A 21,944-nucleotide genomic window follows, 5' to 3' on the forward strand; every position below is an offset into this window, starting at 1 on the left:
ATTCTTCTAGGTTTTTGTTAAACATTTATGACATCTTGATCTTTGTCTCCATTCTTTTTTCCGAGGTCCTGGGTCATCTTCACTATTATTATTCTGAATTCTTTTTCTGGGATGTTGCCTATCTCCACTTCATTTAATTGTTTTTCTGAGGTTTTATCTTGTTCCTTCATCTGGTACATAGCCCTCTATCTTTTCATTTTGTCTATCTTTCTGTGAATGTGGTTTTCGCTCTGCAGGTTGCAGGATTGTAGTTCTTGCTTCTGCTGTCTGCCCTCTGGTGGATTGCACCTGCTAGTTTTTGAATTAAATAAAATAAGTGTACCACTGTGAACAGGGTAGAAAAGTCTAGATATAGGTAAGTTACTGATTGGTTTCCTATTTATAATTAAGAGTGAGCATGGTTTCTCCAGAGCTAATGAGAGTAGAGCTTGATGATGGTCTGATTCCTTTCAGGAGGACAGATCTCTCTCCCTTCACGTCTGGACCTTCCTTGGCTTCTCTCTGCTTTCCAGAGCCTGCTTTTGGTTTGTTTGTTTGTTTTTGTTTTTTTTTAATTGAAGTATAGTGGATTTACAGTGTTTCAGGTGTATAGCAGAGTGATTCAGTTACGCATAGAATATATATATATATGTATTATTTTTCAGATTCTTTTCTATTATAGTTATTACAAGCTATTGAATATAGTTCCCTGTGCTATGCAGTAGGTCCTTGTTGTTTACCTATTTTATATATAGTAGTGTGTATCTGTTAATCCCAAATTCCCAGTTTATCCCTCCCCTACCCCTTTCCCCTTTGATAACCATAAGTTTGTTTTCCTACTTTGTGAGCCTATTTCTGTTTTGTATACAAGTTCATTTGCATCATTTTTTAGATTCCACATATAAGTGATATCATATGGTATTTGTCTTTCTCTGTCTGGCTTACTTCACTTAGTATGATAATCTCTAGGTCCATCTATGTTGCTGCAAATGGCATTATTTCACTCTTTTTATGGCTGAGTAATATTCCATCTTCTTTATCCATGCAACCTGTTGATGGACACTTAGGTTGCTTCCATGTCTTGGCTATTGTAAATAGTGCTGCTATGAACATAGGGATGCATGTATCTTTTTGAATTTAGAGTTTTCTCTGGATATATGCCCAGGAGTGGAGTTGCTGGGTCATATGGTAGCTCTAGTTGTAGTTTTTTGAGGAACGTCATTACGGTTCTCCATAGTGGCTGTACAAATTTACATTCCCACCGACAGTGTAGGAGGATTCCCTTTTCTCCACATCCTCTCCATCATTTATTATTTGTAGACTTTCTGATGATTCCAGAGCCTGTTCATCCGAGCCGTGCGGGGGTACAACGGTGAGAACTGGAGAACGTGCATCACAGACATGGAGCTGGCCCTTCCTGACTTCTTCAAGGCCTTTTATGAGTGTCTTGCTGCCTGCGAGGGCTCCCGGGAGATCAAGGACTTCAAGGATTTCTATCTTTCTATAGCAGGTTAGTGGTGGGTTGTGTCCTCGACATAAATGGCATAGCTGCCCCTGTGGGTTCTACATGCCTTCTGGGTACTTGAGTGGCCTCTGAGGAACTTTTGAGCTTACATAAGAAAGGGTAACCGGGGTGGCTGACACATGTATGGATCAGCCTCTGATTTGGCGGGAGCTTCTGGAGAAACAGTGAGTATGGTGTCTAGATACAGACCAGCAGAGAAGGTCTGCCTAATCAGCCCTACTTGATTACAGATTCCCATAGGCTTTTGGAAAAATAAAACTGGGCCCCAAAGCAACTCATGCCTCACCTTAGGGAGATAACTTTGATTATGGCAGTTTTTCAGCACACATCAAGGTAAAATGAAGAGTATAATGAACCTCTAATTAGTCATCACTAAGATAACTTTTGGGAAAAAAATTTTCTGACTATAAAATAATTCATGCTTATTATAGGAAGTCTAGAAAACACAGGAAAGAATGAAGAAAATTGAGGACTTCCCTGGCAGTCCAGTGATTAAGACTCTGTGCTTCCACTGCAGGGGTCGTGGGTTCGATCCCTGGTCGGGGAACTAAGATTCCCACATGCTTCACGGTGCAGCCAAAAAAAAAGAAAGAAAGAAAAACAATTGAAAACACATAAATAGCCCTAGGGTTTCTCCTTAACCAGTAGTGGGCAGCAATGCTCCAGAGAATGGGAAATGGCCAAGAGATATCCCTAAGTGGTTTGGGAACACGGATGCTCAAACTGCACCTTGCAGGAAGGGGACCCAGGTCAGATAGGTCTGAGATTGGCCTGAGCACCGTCTGCCTCTTGGAGTCTCTGTGCCCTGTGATGGTTAATGGCTCTCAGAAACCCTGGGGTAGGCAGCTCTTTTACAGTTATTGAATCCAGGATGGTTTTTGTTTTTGTTTTTTACTTATTAATTTATTTTTGGCTGTGTTGGGTCTTCGTTTCTGTGCGAGGGCTTTCTCCAGTTGCGGCGAGCGGGGGCCGCTCTTCATCGTGGTGTGCGGGCCTCTCACTATTGCGGCCTCTCTTGTTGTGGAGCACAGGCTCCAGACGCGCAGGCTCAGTAGTTGTGGCTCACGGGCCTAGTTGCTCCGCAGCATGTGGGATCTTCCCAGACCAGTGCTCCAACCCGTGTCCCCTGCATTGGCAGGCAGATTCTCAACCACTGCACCACCAGGGAAGCCCTGTTTTTGTTTTCGAATCACTGTTTTGCTCATGGATCTCTTTTTCCACAGAGTACCTTTATTTTTCTTAACAAAACCTTTTTATTGTGGAAAATTTCAAACATATACGAAGAATAGAAGAGTGTAAAGAAACCCCATGTCACCATGATGCAGCTTCACTATTGTCAACTCAGGGTCACCTGGGTGTCATCTAATTCCCACCCACTTACCTCTTATTTTATTACTATTATTTTAAAAATATATTTATTTATTTATTTGGCTGTGCCAGGTCTTAGTTGTGGCAGGTGGGATCTTCGCTGCAGCATGCGGGATTTAGTTCCCTGACCAGGGATTGAATCCGGGGCACCTGCATCAGGAGCTCGGAGTCTTAAGCACTGGACCACCAGGGAAATCCCTCATGTTACTTTGAAGCAAATCCCAGATGTTGTTATCACTTCATTTGTAATGTTTCAGTAGGTACCTCTAAAAGATAAGAACTCGTTTTTTTCAACCAGTGAACCATCACACCTAAAAGAATTTTAACAACAGTTCCTTGATCTCATCATCAAATATCCAGTGTCCCAGTCATCTCAAAAATGTCATACATGTGTGTTCCTTAAATTTACAATTTGTTGGGGTTTTGTGTGTTTTCTTTTTTTTTTCTTCTTCTTGGCCCCACTGTGCGACTTGTGGGATCTTAGTTACCCGACCAGGGATTGAACCCGGGTCCCCAGCAGTGAAAGTATGGAGTCCTAACCACTGCCAGGGAATTCCCAATTTATTGGTTTGAATCATGTTCAAAATAAGTTCCACACATTGCATTTGGTTATCTTCTTAAATTTTTATTTTGAACAAAACTTTACTATTTTAACCGTGTGTATGTGTACAGTTCATTGGCAGTAAGTACATTCACATTGTTGTGCAGCCCTCACCACCATCCATCTCCAGAACTTTTTCATCTTCCCAAACTGAAACTCTGTACCCATTAAACACTAACTCTCCATCTTCCTCCTTCCCAGTCCCTAGCAACCACCATTCTTCTTCTGTGTCTATGAATTTGATTACTCTGGGTACCTCATATAAGCAGAATCATACAGTATTAGTCCTCTTACGACTGGCCTATTTCACTTAGCGTAATGTCCTCAAGGTTCATCCATATTCTAGCAAATTGGTTATCTTTTATTTTTTTAATTTTTAAAAAATTATCTATTTATTTATTTTTGGCTGTGTTGGGTCTTCGTTGCTTCGTGTGGGCTTTCTCTAGTTGCAGCGAGTAGGGGCTACTCTTCGTTGTGGCACGCGGGCTTCTCTCTAGTTGTGGCGTGAGGGTTTTCCCTCGCTAGTTGTGGCACCCGGGCTCTGGAGCACCTAGTTGCAGCACACGGGCTCTCTTGTTGAGGTGCACGAGCTCAGTAGCTGTGGCTCACGGGCTTAGTTGCCCCGCGGCACGCGGGATCTTACTTCCCTGACCAGGGATCAAACCCACGTCCCCTGCATTGGAAGGCGGATTTTTTACCATTGGACCACCAGGGAAGTGGTGACACTAAGTTTTAAACATTTGGTTGAGGTGCTTTCCAGTTTCTCCACAATATAATTACTGTTTTTCCTTTTTAAATTAATAATTTGTGGACAGGTGCTTCGAGACTAGGACAACTTGCTGTCCATCAAACCCTCCCCACCCTACCCCCACTGATTTGGCACACTGTTGAGAATTCTTGCCTGAAGCATTTTTTTCTATAAAGGTTGTGTGAATATAAAACTACTTTCCCTAGGGATTTCCCTGGTGGTCCAGTGGTTAAGACTTCGCACTTCCACTGCATTGGGCAGGGGTTTGATCCCTCATTGGGGAACTAAGATCCCACATGCTGTGCAATGCAGGCAAAAAGAAAAAAAAAACTACTTTCCCTTTATTTATTTATTTATTTTGCTGTACACGGGCCTCTCACTGTTGGGGCCTCTCCCGTTGCGGAGCATAGGCTCCGGACGCGCAGGCTCAGCGGCCATGGCTTACGGGCCCAGCCGCTCCGCGGCATGTGGGATCTTCCCGGACCAGGACCGTGTCCCCTGTATCGACAGGCGGACTCTTAACCACTGCGCCACCAGGGAAGCCCAACTTTCCCTTTATTTTTGTGTCTGCTTCTTTCATACAGAATAGGTACCATACGTTAAACACTATTCTATGTTATGCTTTTTCCACTTAACAATATATCCTAACTAGTGTGTAGAGATTGTGTCATTCTTTTTATTACTGCCAAGTGCTCCACTGAGGGTTGGGGGAGTGATGTACCCCAGTTTATTCAACTATCTGATAGATATTTGGGCTGTTCCAATCTTTTGCTATTACATCTAATACTGCAATGGGGAATTTTAGTGGGCTGTTGTTGTTTGCTAAGTATGGAAGTGTGTTTGCAAAGTCAACATCAGTGGGATTGATAGTTCAGAGTAAAGGTTTACATAAATTATTTGGTATTTTAAGGTACCATTTTGCATTCCTACCAGTAACGTAGGAGAGTGCCTGTTCCTACAGTCTTGCTGGCAAAATGTGTATCATCATGCTGGAGTCTTTCGCTTCTGGCTGAATGAAAGGAGAAAAGGGAGGGGCCAAGGGGCACCTGGAAGGTTGTTAGGGACCAGCCCCAGAAGTAGTATTCATCAGTTGTTACTGTCCACATTTCATGGCTCACTTAGTCACATGGCCCCAACCTAACTGCAAAGGAGGCTGGGAAATGTAGTCTTTGACATCTTTCTATGTGACTATATTTAGGTATTTTTAAAATTTTATTTTATTTTATTTATTTATTTGGCTGCACCAGGTCTTAGTTGCGGCACTTGGGATCTTTAGTTGTGGCATGAGAACTCTTAGTTGCGGCATGCATATGGGATCTAGTTCCCTGACAAGGGATCGAACCTGTGTCCCCTGCAGTGGAAGCGCAGAGTCCTAACCACTGGACTGCCAGGGAATCACCGAGAATATGTGTATTTTAACCTTTGATAAATTTTACCAAATTGTACTCCAAAACATTTGTTCCTATTTTGCTCCTACCAACAGAACATGAGAGCATGAGTCTCACTATTCTCTTCCTATCACTGGACATCATCAAATTTTAAACATTTTGCCAATGTAATAGCTTACATTATTTTAGGTAGAATTGTATTTCTTAATTTCAAATGTGGTTTAGATCTTTTCACAGTGTTTATTAGCCCTTTTTATAATTTCTATTAACATCCTTTTGGCTATTTTTATAGTGGACATTCGTCTTTTTCTTATTGATTTAGGAAACTTTGTGCGTGAAAGATTTTAGCCCTTTATCATAAGTGTTGTGAATATTTTACTTTTATCATTTTATCATTTATCATTTTTACCTTGATCTTTTGGGGCAGTGGGGCAGAAGCGGCATTAAGAAAATAATGGATACGACGCAGACCTCCTAGAGAACGGACTTGAGGTTATGGGGAGGGGGAAGGGTGAGCTGTGACGGGGCGAGAGAGAGTCATGGACATATACACACTAACAAACGTAGTAAGGTAGATAGCTAGTGGGAAGCAGCCGCATGGCACAGGGATATTGGCTCGGTGCTTTGTGACAGCCTGGAGGGGTGGGATAGGGAGGGTGGGAGGGAGGGAGATGCAAGAGGGAAGACATATGGGAACATATGTTTATGTATGACTGATTCACTTTGTTATAAAGCAGAAACTAACACACCATTGTAAAGCAATTATACCCCAATAAAGATGTTAAAAAAAAAAAAGAAGATAATGGATACACTGCCTGAAAATTTGTGTGTTCTTTCAGATCATTATGTGGAAGTTCTGGAATGCAAAATACAGTGTGAAGAGAACCTCACCCCAGTCATAGGAGGATATCCAGTCGAGAAATTTGTGGCTACCATGTATCATTATTTGCAGTTTGCTTATTATAAATGTAAGTAATCATCTTCTAGGAGATCTGAGCAAGGTACGAAGACTTAGCTTCCACATCTGCAGAGAGTACTAACCTCCTAAGATCGTTGTGAGGATTAAATGAGTTGATAGACGTGGAATGCTTAGGAAATTCACGCACTGGCACATGGCAAACTCTATATAACCGTTTTTTTGGTGGTTGTTGTTGTTGTTTTGGCCGCTCTGCGTGGCATGCGTGATCTTAGTTCCCCGACCAGGGATCAAACCCATGCCCCCTTGCAGTGGAGGCGCAGAGTACTAACCAATGGACCGCCAGGCAAGTCCCTTTTTTCTTTTCTTTTTTTAAAAAATATCATTATTTCCCTTCTTCCACATCATTGGCTTTACTTTTCAGACTCTTAGAAGGTCATTGCAGTTGGTCCTGCCTTGGCCTGAAATTGGAGCTTATCAATCAGAACCTTCCAAGTGGACAAAGGGGACACATGGGAGAAAGAAAGGAACTTGGAGTTCAGACTTCAGAGCCTGAATTTCCTGGCTTTCCCCCCTCTCTCTGTAGCCAAGATTGCTGGGTGCCACTCGCGTGAGCAGCGTGTACCTTGGCAGTTCGGTGACAAGCACGGGAAGTCACTAGGGTCATTTGCAGCAGCGACAACTCTACCCTCCTGATGAAATGTCTGGGTCTGCTGGCAGGTGTCTGGCTAGCTTCCCCAAGGCTGCCCTTCAAACTCAGGGGCGGCTGGTCTTGGGGACTCAGGGATGTCCTGGAGGAGTGCCAGGTGACCTTGTCTTCCACAGCCCCCCTTCCCCGCTGTGTCCATCCTGTTCTTCGTTGGGTTCCCTCTGCCTCAGCAGCCACCTAACCTGCCTACCTTTTAATCCCATCTCATCTCTTCTCCAGGACACACTGAAAGCCTTGCCTGCTGAAGGTTAAAAAAGGGAAAAAAAGAAAAGAAAAATATTTTCCTTCTCTCCCTCTCTCTCTCTTTTTAGTTTTTAAATTAAAAATATTTAAACTTTTGCCGTTAATCAAGATGGCTTCTTTGTTCCTGGAAAGTCTCGGATACTGACATTTATACCATGTTTTTCTGAGGAAGGTAACTGGCCTCTCTCAGCAGTGAACCTGATCTTAGAGCGGCCTGAACCTCATCTAAGGATGCAATGAAATGTACTGAAATGTCCCTTGGTTGGGACATTTCTGAGATCCAGAGGAGGTTGAGGTGTGTTTTTAACAGGTGTCCTTCCCAGAAGTCCCCTTTCATGGAGGGAAGGATGAGATTTTATTTGCTACTGTCACCCCAGCGTGAGCTGTCTGGTAAAGGATTATTTAGCATAGAGGACAAGAGTCTAGTTTTATATAATGTGTGAACATGCTTTCCTATGAGGCAGCACTGAGCTCACAGCATGATGCCAGCAAATATTTATGGACCACATTCTGGTGTGGAGGGGACAGTTTTCCACTAGGCAGTGTCTTTGCTTATGAAGAGCCCTCTTTTCTAATATAAATAGCTGATTTAATGTAAGTGCTTTTTTTCAAAAAGGCTTATAAGAGAAGCTTATTGCAGTGAACCAAACATCGCAGAGATGTACAGAGAAACATCAAAAGCAAACAACCCGGGCTTCCCTGGTGGCGCAGTGGTTGGGAGTCCGCCTGCTGATGCAGGGGACGCGGGTACGTGCCCCGGTCCGGGAGGATCCCGCGTGCCGCGGAGTGGCTGGGCCCGTGGGCCGTGGCCGCTGGGCCTGCGCGTCCGGAGCCTGTGCTCCGCAGCGGGAGAGGCCGCTGCGGTGAGAGGCCCGCGTACCGCAAAAAAAAAGCCAACAGCCCATCTCCATCCCCCTCCCTGCTCTCCCCCAACCCCAGTGTTAACTGTTGGCTTATATTCAGCCACACTTGGAAGGACCCTTTTTTAATGAGAATTATGAAAAAATTATGTACATGTTTTATTTAACTTCTGGAAATTTCAAAACATATATTGGGGGCTTCCCTGGTGGCGTCGTGGTTAAGAATCTGCCTGCCAATGCAGGGGACATGGGTTCAAGCCCTGGTCTGGGAAGATCCCCGGAGCAGCTAAGCCTGGGCACCACAACTACTGAGCCTGCGCTCTAGAGCCCACGAGCCACGACTACAGAACCCGCGTGCCACAACTACTGAAGCCCACGTGCCTAGAGCCCGTGCTCTGCAACAAGAGAAGCCACTGCAATGATGAACCTGCGCACCTCAACGAAAAGTAGCCCCCGGTTGACCACAAGTAGAAAAAAGCGTGTGTGCAGCAGGGAAGATCCAACACAGCCAAAAAAAAAAAAAAAGAAAAAAGAAAAACCAAGGTAATTAATAAAAACAACAACATATGTTGGAGAGGTTGGTATAATGATCTCTAGGGTGCCCATCACCCAGTTTCAACTTTTATCAACACATTGCTGATCTTGGATTCAGTTTACAGATGTTCTGTTGGAAGAAAATATAGCCCGTGTTTTTCTTTCATTTTCATGAGAAGCTGTGCTGACACTTCACTAAACTACCCCGTGAATGGACATTGAAACATGGATCTTCCAGCCACTAAGTAGGCTTGGTTCAGTGGGAACACGCGAGGACACTGGAGTTTAGAGGTGTTCCGGACACTTCCAGGCCCTGGAAGCTCACTGGTCAATCCTCTGAAATCCTGACTAACTCTAAAAACCAACCAGAATATCAGAAAATGTGGCAAAGACATAATGGATAAAACACCAAAATTTTCAGCTTTTCTTGCTGCTCCCCAAGAAATCTTTGCTTTCTGGATTACAGGTAAATAGTGTGAGTAAAATTTACATCTTGAAATTGGCCTCTTGAATCCTCTTGGCCCTGTTTTGAATTCTTTTTCAATCACCTACCCCGGGACGTTTCTTGAGGACAGGTGTCATTTCCAACCCCACAGGCCTTGTGACTAGGAAGTGCCCATCAGCAGTGGTTTTAAAGTTGTTGTTATGGGAGACGGCCACAAGGCGGCAGCATTTCTTCATGCCTAACTTGGATACTTGGGTAACCGGAACCTTAGGAAAATCATGTTCCTGGGTTGTCAAGGAGGGTGTAATGTGCCAGAAGAAAGGCCCAAGGGCTTGTGTCTCATTCCTTCTTCCCCCTTACCCTTCACCCCACAGAGAAATCGCAGCCCCAGCAACACCGCTGCACTGAGGGCGCTGTCGTCCCTGGGTGGGGCGATTCTAAGGAAGGAGGATGGAGGTGGGAACCCCACCACCAGGAGACGTGGAGACCAGGTGACTTTTCAGAGCTTCTCCAGACCAGAGGTCCACCCTTTCTTGGGTGCACTAGGCTTGGCTTAGCTTTGGAAGGGCTCACCTGGATCTGGAGGTGGCAGTCTCATCCAGAGGGGACCCGGCACTACAGGTCCAAGGGGGGCTCGTTTGATGGCATATCCTCCCCAGCTCCCTCAGCCCCACGAGAGTGCAGCCTTGGGACCCAAGCCTCCTTAGGCTTCAGGGATGTGACCCCAGCCCCAGTTACCAAGCCCTGAGGGAAATACGGCAGGTACTACTTTTTTTTAATTGAATTTTTCTTTTATATGGACTATAGTTGATTTACAATGTTGTGTTTGTTTTAGGTGTACAGCAGCTTGATTCATTTATACAAACATATAGAGCTATTCTTTTTTGAATCTTTTTCCCATATAGGTTATTACAGAGTGTTAAGTAGAGTTCCCCGTGCTACACAGTAGGTCCTTCTTGATTATCTATTTTATATATATGAGGGTGTATCTGTTCATCACAACTTTCTAATTCATCTCTACCCCCCCTAATTTCCCCTTTGGGAATCATAAGTTTGTTTTCTAAGTCTGTGAGTGTCTTTCTGTTTTATAAATTAGTTCATTTGTATCAATTTTTAGATTCCAACTGTAAGTGATATCATATGATATTTGTCTTTTTCAGTCTGACTCACTTCACTTGGTATGATCATCTCTAGGTCCATCCATGTTGCTGCCAATTGCATCATTTCATTCTTTTTTATGGCTGAGTAATATTCCATTGTATAAACGCACCACATCTTCCTTTTCCGTTTGTCTGTTGATGGACATTGTGGTGGCTTCCATGTCTTGGCTGTTGTAAATAGTGGTGCAGTGAACGTTGGGGTTCCTGGGTCTTTTCGAATTCTGGTTTTCTCCAGATATACACCCAGGAGTGGGATGGCCGGATCATATGCTAGCTCTGTTTTTAGTTTTTTAAGGAACCTCCACACCGTTCACTGTAGTGGCTGTTCCCAATTTATAATCCCACCAACAGCATAGGAGGGTTCCCTTTTCTCCACGCCGTCTCCACATTTATTGTTTGTAGATGTTTCGATGATAGCCATTCTGAATGGTGCGAGGTGATACCTCGTTGTAGTTCTGATTTGCATTTCTCTAATAATAATGATGTGGAGCATCTTTTTAAAAAATATTTATTTTATTTTTGGCTGTGTTGGATCTTAGTTGCAGCATGCGGGCTCTTTGTTGCGGTGTGTGGGCTTCTCCCTAGTTGTGGCAGTGTGGGCTCCAGAGTGTGTGGGCTCTGTAGTTGTGGCTCAGGGGCTTAGTTGCCCCGCGGCATGTGGGATCTTAGTTCTCCGACCGGGGATTGAACCTGCGTCCCCTTAATTGGAAGGCAGATTCTTTTTTTAAAAATAAATTTATTTATTTATTTTAAGTTTTTGTCTGCGTTGGGTCTTCGTTGCTGCGCATGGGCTTTCTCTACTTGTGGCGAGCGGGGGCTACTCTTCGTTGTGGTGTGCGGGCTTCTCATTGCAGTGACTTCTCTTGTTGCAGAGCACGGGCTCTAGGCACGCGGGCTTCAGCAGTTGTGGCTCGGGGGCTGTAGAGTGCAGGCTCGGTAGTTGTGGCACATGGGCTTAGTTGCTCTGCAGCATGTGAGATCTTCCCAGACCAGGGCTCGAACCCGTGTCCCCTGCATTGGCAGGCAGATTCTTAACCACTGCACCACCAGGGAAGTCCTGGAAGGTGGATTCTTAACCACTGGACCAACAGGGAAGTCCCAGCGATGTGGAGCATCTTTTCCAGTGCTTCTTTTTTATTTTTAAAAACAGTGTGAGTGAAATTTATCTCTTGACATTGGTTTCTTGAAAGTCGGCCTTGTTTTGAAATCTTTTTCAATCACCCCAGGACATTTCTTGAGGACGGGTGTCATTTCCAACCCCACAGGCCTTGTGACTCGGAAGTGCCCATACACAGCGGTTTTAAAGTTGTTGTTATGGGAAACTGCCACAAGGCGGCAGCATTTCTTCATGCCCAACTTGGATACTCGGGCAGTCAGAGCCTTAGGAAAGTCGTGTTCCTGGGTTGTCAAGGAGAGCGGAGTGTGCCAGAAGAAAGGCCCAAGAGCTTGTGTCTCGTTCCTTCTTCCCCCTTACCCTTCACCCCACGGAGGAATCGTAGCCCCAGCAAAACCGCTGCACTGAGGGCGCTGTCATCCCTGGGTGGGGCGATTCTAAGGAAGGAGGATGGAGGTGGGAACCTCCCCACCAGGAGACGTGGAGACCAGGTAACTTTTCAAAACTCTTCCAGCCCAGAGGGTGGACCCTTTTTTGGGTGAACTAGGCTTGGTTTAGCATTTGAAGGGCCTGCCTGGATCTGGAGATTATGGGTCCCATCCAGAGGGGACCAGGCACTGCAGGTCCAAGGAGGGCTCACTTGCTGGTATATTCTCCCCAGCTCCCTCAGCTTCAGGACAGTCCAGCCTTGGGACCCAAGCCTGCTTAGGTTCCAGGGCTGTGACACCAGCCCAGGCCTCCAAGGCCTGAGGGGAATATAGTAGGCATTTCTGCATAGGTCTCTGCCTAAAGAGGAACTTCTTCTGTTTTCCAAACTGGCCTCCACGTTCCCATGGATACCCTATCTGTGACCTTTTCACCCGGGGAAGATTTCTTTTGTCTTTGCAGGTATTCCGAAGGAGGGTCTGTGGAGAAGGGGCTTGTTGGTGATCTTTCTCTTTTTGAAGGTGTTATTCAATGGACGGTGGGGTCGGGAGAGGTTGGCTGATTTCCTGTTTTTGTTTCCTTTGCCTTCAGTGAACGACTTGAAGAACGCAGCCCCCTGTGCAGTCAGCTACCTGCTCTTTGACCAGGACGATAAGGTCATGCAGCAGAACCTGGTGTATTATCAGTACCACAGGGACAAGTGGGGGCTCTTGGAGGAGCATTTCCAGCCCAGACCAGTACGTGCCAGTGCACCAGGCATCACGTTTCCTGTTCTCTTCTTTATCCCACTTTCAGGAAGCAGCTTTGCATCTTAAGAGACGGGTTATTTCAGAAATGAAGGGAAACTCAGTTTTTTTTGTAGCTTTTTTATCTTTTAACATTTTACATCTTTGTTCTCATTTCTAAATCAGTAAGCACTCTACAAATTTTAAACATTACAGAAATGATTCACTTAGGAATTGAGACTGCTTCTTTTTTTTTTTTTTTGCGGTACGCGTGCCTCTCTCTGCTGTGCCCTCTCCGCTGCGGAGCACAGGCTCCGGACGCGCAGGCTCAGCGGCCACGGCTCACGGGCCCAGCCGCTCCGCGGCATGTGGGATCTTCCTGGACCGGGGCACGAACCCATGTCCCCTGCATCGGCAGGCGGACTCTCAACCACTGCGCCACCAGGGAAGCCCGAGACTGCTTCTTAATCCCATATTTTCTCTTTCTCATCCTGCCCTATAGCTATGCATTTACTGTATACGCAGCATGTAACTATTAAGTTTTACAAAAATGGGATCTTACCTACTGTTTTGCAACTTGCTTTGTCTTTCTAACAATTTCATCATGAACACTTCCCATGTCGCACCCATACCACCTACTTTTTTTTTTTTTTTTAACAGCTCCGTGGCAGGCTTGTTTATGGATGAATCATCATTTAATTCCCTTGATGGGTGCACTCAGCTTTGCATGTGTTCAGGGAAACCTATGGATTATATATCACTTTCAGAAGATCTTTTCTAATTTGCCCTTAACTTGTATTTTCATTGAGATTTGTGCATGCTGTCCTGGTTTGCCATACATACATCTTCCTTCAACTTCACTGTCCAGCCAACACACACACACACACACACACACACACACACACACACACACTTTCTCTTTCATTCACTCAGGATTGGCCACTCTTTTTTTCAAATTGAGATATAATTCATATACTGTCAAATTCATGCTTTGCAAGTGCACAATTCAGTGGTCTTATTATAGTCACAGAGCTGTGCGACCGTTACCACTATTTAATTTTAAACATTTTCATCACCCCCCAAAGAAAGCTCATACCCTTCCCCCGCCTGCCACCAGCCCAGTTCTCCCCTTAAAAGGTTGGTCATATAAACTGTTCTCTGTTTGTGTCTGAACAGGAAGCCGTTCAGTTCTTCAACGTGACGACACTCCAGAAAGAGCTGCATGACTTTGCTAAGGAAAACATAATGGATGATGATGAGGTAAGTTTTCCTGTTTAGCACACGTCTGGCTAAGAGAAAATATTACTCACAGCTTTGTTAAAAATCATTGGAAGGCCGAGTCGCCCCCGAAATGAGAAACAGAAGGGGCCTTGGGAAACAGAGTTTCTGTGGGCGTTTTTATGTGTCAGAGCACTGGCCTGGGCAAGAAGGGTTTTCTAGGAAACCCAGGCTGAAGCACCACGTTTCCTGACAGAGTACAGAGCCATCCTCCAGGAACCCATCACAGGAGCCGTCCGAGCGTCTTTTTTTTTTCTCTTTTCCTGCACCGTGTGGCATCAAGCATCATTTTTTAACATTATAAAAACACACTGAATTTTAGCACTCTGAAGACACTGGGAAGCCCACATCCCAATTTTTCTGTCCGTTTGTTTGTTTTGTTTTCTGTAAATTAGGCATTTTATCCTTCTCTGGGGTTGCTTGCAATTCCTGATTAAGTCTTACTTAGCTGACTTCTTTATTGACGGTGGAGACTGCTGGTTATGGAGCCGTCATTCTGTGGTGGGGCAGCCTAGTCACAGAAAAGCCATCATTAGGGGTAGCGTTTAGAGAGATGCGTTTGGAACAAACCACCAAACTCTTTCTAAGACAGCTGTGGACTTGCCAGCCATCGGAGCTGGGAGAGAGCTGCGGGTTTGTTCTCGTCTGACCCCTCACTTTACAGCTGAGGAGCTTGGACAGGAAGGTTCCGGGAGCTGCTAGGCCAGACCCGGGAGCCCTGAGCCTCCATGTCTGCTCCTTCCACTGCCCCAGTTTTCAGTGAAGCACCTGTAAATAAGACATCATTGTGGAATCTGTTTTCTGTGCATGAATTTGCATGAGATGGATCGACCACTAGCATGCATTTAGCTCCCCTGAGCCTCAGTACTTCGTCTGTAAAATGGAGCTAATAACATTGACCTCACAGGGTTGGAAGAATGAAATACCACTTTGCACATCGAAGTGCTTTACAGACTAGGAAGTGACCCATGTGCCATATGTCTTGGCTTGGGTTCTCTTGAAGCAGAGCCTGTGATATGACTACAAGAATGCTGACCAGGAAGGAATGCTGACCAAACAAGGTTGCTGACAAACAAGGTTGACCGCTATGGTTTGTAAAGTGGAGAAAAATATATTTATTTACTTATTTATTGGCTGCACAGCACGGCATGCGGGATCTTAGTTCCCTGACCAGGGATCGAACCCACGTCCCAGGCAGTGGAAGCATGGAGTCTTAACCGCTGGACCGCCAGGGAATTCCTGAGAAAAAAGTATTTAGGAAAAATGGGACAGTAGAGTTCCTGATTATCTAGAGGCAAGCTACTATTGATATTTTGGTATTTATGTCTCCAGTTTTTTCTATATATTTCCAATATATATTCACTATAAACTTGACTGTAATTATATATCATGGCTTTTCCATTGTAACACTGTAGTTTGAGCAATTTCCCTGGTTATGTTTTTCTAGAACAGTTTGATTGAGATATTATTCACATATTGTACAATTCTCCTTTCTAAAGTATACAATTCAGTGGGGTTTTTTAGTATATTCATAAAGTTATGCATTCAAATTTGAGAACATTTTCATCACCCAAATGAAAGCCCAGGGACTTCCCCGGCAGTCTGGTGGTTAGAACTCCGCGCTCTCACTGCCGAGGGCCGGGGTTCCGTCCCTGGTCGGGGAACTAAGATCCCGCGAGCTGCACAGTGCAGCCAAAAAAAAAAAAAACAAAACCAAACGAAAGCCCAAACCTATTAGTAGTCACTTTCCATTCCTTCCCCTCTGCCCACCCCGACCCTTTCCCCCAGCCCCTGGCAACCACTGACCTACTTTCTGTCTCTGGATTTACCTGTTCTGGATGTTTCATATGAAAGGAATCATGGTTTTTGGTCTTTGTGACTAGTTTCTTTCACTGAGCGTAATGTTTTCCAGGTTTAGCCATGTTGTAACGTGCATCACGTTACATGTAAAAAGTCCTTCTCATTGCTGAATAATATTCTACTGTATGGATATACCACCTGTTGTTTATTCGTTGGTTGATGGACATTTGGGTTGTTTCCACTTTTTGGCTACTTTGAATAATGATACTATGGACGTTTGGGTACAAATTTTTGTTTGGGCAAAAATTTTCAATTCTCTTATACCTAGGAGTATATATTTAGGAGTAGAATTTCTGGGTCCTATTACTCTATATTTAACTTGTTAAAGAGCTGCCAGACTGTTTTCCAAACTGGCTGAATCATTTTACAGTCCCACTAGCAATGTATGAGAGTTCTAATCTGTTACATCTTCCTCAACACTTATAGTGTCTGTCTTTCTTTGGGTGTGTGTGTGTGTCTGTCTTTTTTATTATAGCCATCCTAGTGGGTGTGAAGTGGTACCTAATTATGGTTTTGACTTGCATTTCCCTATTGACTAATGGTGTTGAGCATCTTTTCACATGGCTATTAGCCATTTGTATATCTTCTTTGGAGAAATGTTGATTCTATTCAAGTCCTTTGCCCATTTTTAAATTGGGTTGCTTGTCTTTTCATTGTTGAGTTGTAAGAGTTCTTTATATATTATGGTTATAAGTCCCCTGTCAGATATATGAATTCTAAAAATTTTTCCCCCAATCTGTGCATTATCTTTTCACTTTGTTAACGGTGTCTTGAAGCTCAAAACTTTTAAAATTTGATGAAATCCAACTTATCTATTTTTTCTTTTGTTGCTTGTGTTTTTGCTGTCATATCAAAGAAAATATTGTCTAATCCAAGATCACTAAAATTTACTGTTTTTTCTAACGTTTTTATAGTGTTATACACTTACATTTAGGTCTACAATCTTTTTTTTTGTTAATTTAACATATGATGTAAGGTAGTGGTCCAATTTCATTCTTTTGTGTGTGGAAATACTGTTGTCCAGCATCATTCGTTGAAAAGACTTTCTTTGCCTATTCAGTTGTCTGGGTACCCTTATAAGAAATCAATTGACCTTAAATGTGAAGGTTTATCTCTGGACTCTCAATTCTATTCCATTGATCTAGATTTCTATCCTTATGCCAGTACTGCATTGTCTTGAATACTGTAGCTTTGTACTACATTTTGAGATTGGGAAGTGTGAGTCTTCCAACTTCTTTCTTCTTCTTCTAGATTGTTTTGGCTATTCTGGGCCCCTTGCCTTTCCATATGAAATATGGGATCAACTTGCCAAATTCTGCAAAAGGCAGCTGGGATTTTTGTAGGAATTGTGCTGAATCTGAAGATTGACTGACATCTCAACAATATTAAATATTCCAATCCATGAATATGGGATACCTTTCTACTTATTTAGGTCTTCTTTAATTTCCTTCAATAATATTTTCCCAAGTTTTGTTATTCTTGGTGCTATTGGAAATGGAATTGTTTTTCTTATTTTGATTTTCTAGTTGTGCGTTGCTGGTGTGTAGAAATACAGCTGATTTTTGTATGTTGATACTGTAATCTCGCAAACTTATTGAACTTGTTTATCAGTTCTAAACTTTTTTTTGATGTGTATGGATTCCTAAGGAGTCTCTGTATACAAGATCATGTTATCTGTGAATAGACATGGTTTTATTTCTTTTCCAGTCTGGATGTCTTTTGTTTATTTTTCTGGCTAAAACCTCTAGTACAATGTTGAATAGAAATGGAGAGAGTGGAAATCCTTGTCTTGTTCCTAATCGTAGAAGGAAAGCCTTCTGTTTCAGCATTAAGTACATTCTTAGCTGTGGTAGGGCCCTTTATCAGGTTGAGGAAGTTCCTCTTCTATTCCTAGTTAGTTGAATGTTTTTTATCGTTTGACAAACAAGGAATGTTTTCAAATGTTTTGGTGTTGAATTTTGCCAAATGTTTTTTCTGAACCTGTTGAGATGATTTTGTGGTTTTTGTTAATCTTGTTAGTTAATGTTCATTATAAAGACAATTTTTTTTTTTGCGGTACACGGGCCTCTCACTGCCGTGGCCTCTCCCGTTGCGGAGCACAGGCTCCGGACACGTAGGCTCAGTGGCCATGGCTCACGGGCCCAGCCGCTCCGCGGCATGTGGGATCTTCCCGGACCGAGGCACGAACCCGTGTCCCCTGCATCGGCAGGCAGACTCTCAACCACTGTGCCACCAGGGAAGCCCTAAAGACAATTTTTTAATGACTAATATTCCATGGTGTGGATTTTTTAAGTAAAGCGCTTTTTATACGCGTTTCGGTTGCTTCCCACTTTTTGCTTTTATCAATAACACAGCAGTTACTAAATCTTTTACCTCTTCTCTGATCATTTCCTTAGGATAAATTCCCAGAGGTGGAATCCCTGGCTATGAACCCTTTGAAGACTTTTAACATACAAGAACAATGCATTTAGAAAAAAAAATCATAAATATTAGAACAAGAAGAGACCCTTTATGAGATTCAGTAAAGTTGTCTCATGTCACAGATGAGGAAACAAACTCAAGAAAGGTAGAGTGACTTACCCAAAGTCACACAGCTGCTTAGTAATCATCTAGTGAATAGACCAGGCTTATTCCAGACTTTAAAATTCCTAGGATTCTTAGACTTGGACCTGTCAAGATAACAGGACTCCATTGAAGTTCCCAGAGTAGTTAGGTTATTAATCAAAGCTTTAGAATTATAAAAGAATTTCTAAAGAATGAGCTATTTTTAAAATTATATATCAAATTATGGCAAGTAATAATTTGAAATAAACTGTAACCAACACAATAAAGTTCTTAGTTAATCCTTAAAAATTTCCAAAGGACAAAATGCTACTTCGAAACAAAGTGTCAATATAGTCTCCTGATATTTGTGGTATTCTTCTTTATATCTTTCTGGGCTTGAAATATGTGTAAGAACTCCTGAGAGTTTGCACACTGGTTAAAAATTTTGCAGAGGCCCTGTTACAGTTTCAGAACGTTTATAAAGCAAGCTGAAATAGATGCTCTTGGGTAGGAAAGGAGGTGAGGGGCAGGGGAAGGAGCTACGCACGCATGTGGTCTCACCTGCAGTCAGGTTATCCTCATCCTGCGGGGAGCTCCAGGGCATGCATTGTATCACAGAGCTCCTTCTGCCTTTTGTCATCCCCTTTCTCAGTCCCTCACTAGTTGTTGGCAGCCCGGAGGGGGTGGTGTATAAGCTCCCTGGCAGGGCTGCTCATTTTGGCCAAGATCAGTCATGCAGAGAAGGGATAGGTATAAGCCATTAGCAACGACACTCCCAGCAGCTGGCGAATGGGTGCCTGGAAAATATCGATAGATCTGAGCGCGACACCAGTGACCTTATAGGAGGATGTGTTTCTTTCATCTCTATTGCCGGGGTCACTTAGTGGTGAGCTAAAAGCAAACAATACTATCATCCCCACCTCACAGTAGCCCCACAGCAGGAAACAGTAACCCTGGGAACAGATGTCATGGCCACATATATATAATCCTCTGCAATACCCTGTTTTCCTTTCGGGGTCCAGAAAGCAACTGAAGAATGTTGTTTATTCAAGCAGCGGTCTTCCACTCCCATCACTTGAGTTCCTAATTGCAGGCATGATGTGTAGAAGCATTTGTTAAAAATAATAAGATCCTTTTGTGTCTCATGTACTTGATAGATTTTTCTAACTATTCTCAAATGCTGAGAGATCTTATGACTCTGTCTGTGTTAAAATATCAAAAGGAGCGAATTGGCTCTTGGCCTGGGAGGGAGGCCTCCGTGAGGGGGGCCAGGCTTTAGCAGGGGGTGGTCACCATCGGTGGGGCTGCCTGTACTGACCTCAGGGGAAGGGGCTTGGCCTGCTTGGTGATTCACTCATTCTCTGCAGTAAAGGGAATGGGTGTCATCAGCTGGTGGGTCAGGTGTGTCATGGGAGTGGAATCAACGCAGAGAAGGAAATCAGAAAGTATGCTGGGCTGTTTCAGGTAGAGGCTTAAGGCTCATTGCAAAAGGAGGGAGCAGGTGGGCTCCTGTACTACCCAAGCATCTCTTGTTTGAGTGGCCTGATCGCTTCAGTTGCACCAGCAGTAACACGCCTACACGCAGTCAGCCATCCCCTAGCAGGTTTACTGAGACCTGTGTGTGCCAGTTTCTGCAGAAGAAGGTCCTGGTCCTTGAAAAGCTCGTGGTCTGGTATCAAGGCAGAAAGGGAACAGACAGAAAGTCTTCCTGTGGGGTAACTGCTAATGGGAGGGGAGTAGGGCTGGGGGAGGGATGCACAGAAGAAGGGCACTAAACAGGGTCTTTCAGAAGGGGCTGGACTGCTCAGTTCACACAGGCTATCTCGGGGTCTTGGAGCACTTGACTCCAAGTTCACATGGTGTGGAAGCCAGGTCCCTCCCAGGGAGAAGTCAGATCCTTTGGGCTCGAGGGAAGAAAGGCTGCTCCAGCCTAGGGTTGGCTGGCAATTGCCTCTTGGAAACAGTCTCTGCTCACCAGCACTTTGAAGGTCAGGTACCTGCTTAACAGGGTGTCTTATTGTCTCTTACAGGGAGAGGTTGTGGAGTACGTGGATGACCTCTTGGAGCTGGAGGAGACCAGATAGCCCCCAGCAGCCAGAGAGACCTCCTCTCGATGTTCAGGAAACACAGATTCTTTGTCTTCCTTTTCCCAATAGTACAAGTTGTTGATACCTCAGAGCCTTCTCTTTACTCTGTGAAGTGAAAGGGAAGCCCCCATCTCTCACTACAGCTAACCAGGGCTGAGCCTGGTTTCCACGTGTCCACACCTGCCCCCCCTTCACACCTGCCCCTGCTCTTCACACCTGCCCCCCATCTTCACACCTGCCCCCTTCACACCTGCCTCCCCATCTTCACATCTGCCCCTTCACACCTGCCTCCCCAGCTTCACACCTGCCCCCCACACTTGCCCCCATCTTCACACCTGCCCCCCTTCACACCTGCCTCCACATCTTCACAGCTGCCGCCATCTTCACACCTGCCCCCTTCACACCTGCCTCCCCAGCTTCACACCTACCCCCCCACATTTGCCCCCCATCTTCACACCTGCCCCCTTCACACCTGCTTCCCATCTTCACACCTGCCCCCCTTCACACCTGCTTCCCATCTTCACACCTGCCCCCCTTCACACCTGTCTCCCCCTCTTCACATCTGTCTCCCCCTCTTCACACCTGTCTCCCCATCTTCACACCTGCCCCCCCTCTTCACACCTGCTTCCCATCTTCACACCTGCCCCCTTCACACCTGTCTCCCCCTCTTCACACCTGTCTCCCCATCTTCACACCTGCCCCCCATCCTCACACCGGCCTTCTCCATTTTTATACCTGCCTTCTCACCATTTTGGTTAGAAGGACACTTTTCCATGGATAGTTTTTTTCTTTTCCCAGAAAATCAGTATTATTTTTTAAATAAGAAAAATACTCCTAAAAGGTGGTAATTATAAAAACCTACTCTAGCCTTTCTGCTTTTCCACATTTTGGTTTTGTTTCTCCCCATCCCCTGATCCAGCAAAGATGGTGAGGACAAAGGCTAAACTTCTCATGATGGTCTGTACACGGTCTGACCAGCATTTTTTCTGGCGCCCATTGAAAAAGAAGTTGGGTAGACAGGGTCGAGTACAGAAATGTGGCTTTTGCCCAACACTTTCACATGTCCAAAGTCTTACAGTGGTTGGTAGATACCATCTGAGGACAGTGCTCAGCCATTAGTCTCAGAGTTGGGAATGGAAGGAAGCAGAGGGAAGCTAGTTTCATTCACTGTTTCAACAAATATTTACTGAGCACCTACTAAGTGCTAGGCTTTGACCTGGGCACTGGAGATACTGCACAGAAAAACAGAAAAAAAAAAAAGTCCCTGCCCTCATGGAGCCTACATTCCTCAGGGAAAGACAGACAACAGATAAACAAAAATAAATATGTACAAGGCATCAGAGGGTGATCATTGCTATGGAGAAAAATTAAGCAGGGAAGGCGGTAAGGAGGCCTGGAGATGCTTCAGTTTTTGTTTTGTTTTTTGAATTTTTT

The 21,944-nt window shown here is 44.4% G+C and overlaps 1 protein-coding gene across 1 annotated transcript in view; it reads left to right on the forward strand.

Annotated features, from left to right (window-relative positions):
* Positions 1-21,481, forward strand: part of CRTAP (cartilage associated protein) — a 32,998-nt gene extending 11,517 nt beyond the window's left edge. The window contains exons 3-7 of the mRNA XM_082664086.1: positions 1,318-1,489; positions 6,449-6,577; positions 12,608-12,753; positions 13,918-14,001; positions 20,454-21,481. Coding sequence (XP_082520212.1) covers positions 1,318-1,489; positions 6,449-6,577; positions 12,608-12,753; positions 13,918-14,001; positions 20,454-20,507 — 585 coding nt within the window. The 3' untranslated portion in view covers positions 20,508-21,481. The remainder of the gene's footprint in view (positions 1-1,317; positions 1,490-6,448; positions 6,578-12,607; positions 12,754-13,917; positions 14,002-20,453) is intronic.
* Positions 21,482-21,944: the final 463 nt, after the last annotated feature.

Source organism: Grampus griseus (genome assembly GCF_964374135.1).
Source record: "Grampus griseus genome assembly, chromosome: 10".
NCBI classification, from domain to species: domain Eukaryota; kingdom Metazoa; phylum Chordata; class Mammalia; order Artiodactyla; family Delphinidae; genus Grampus; species Grampus griseus.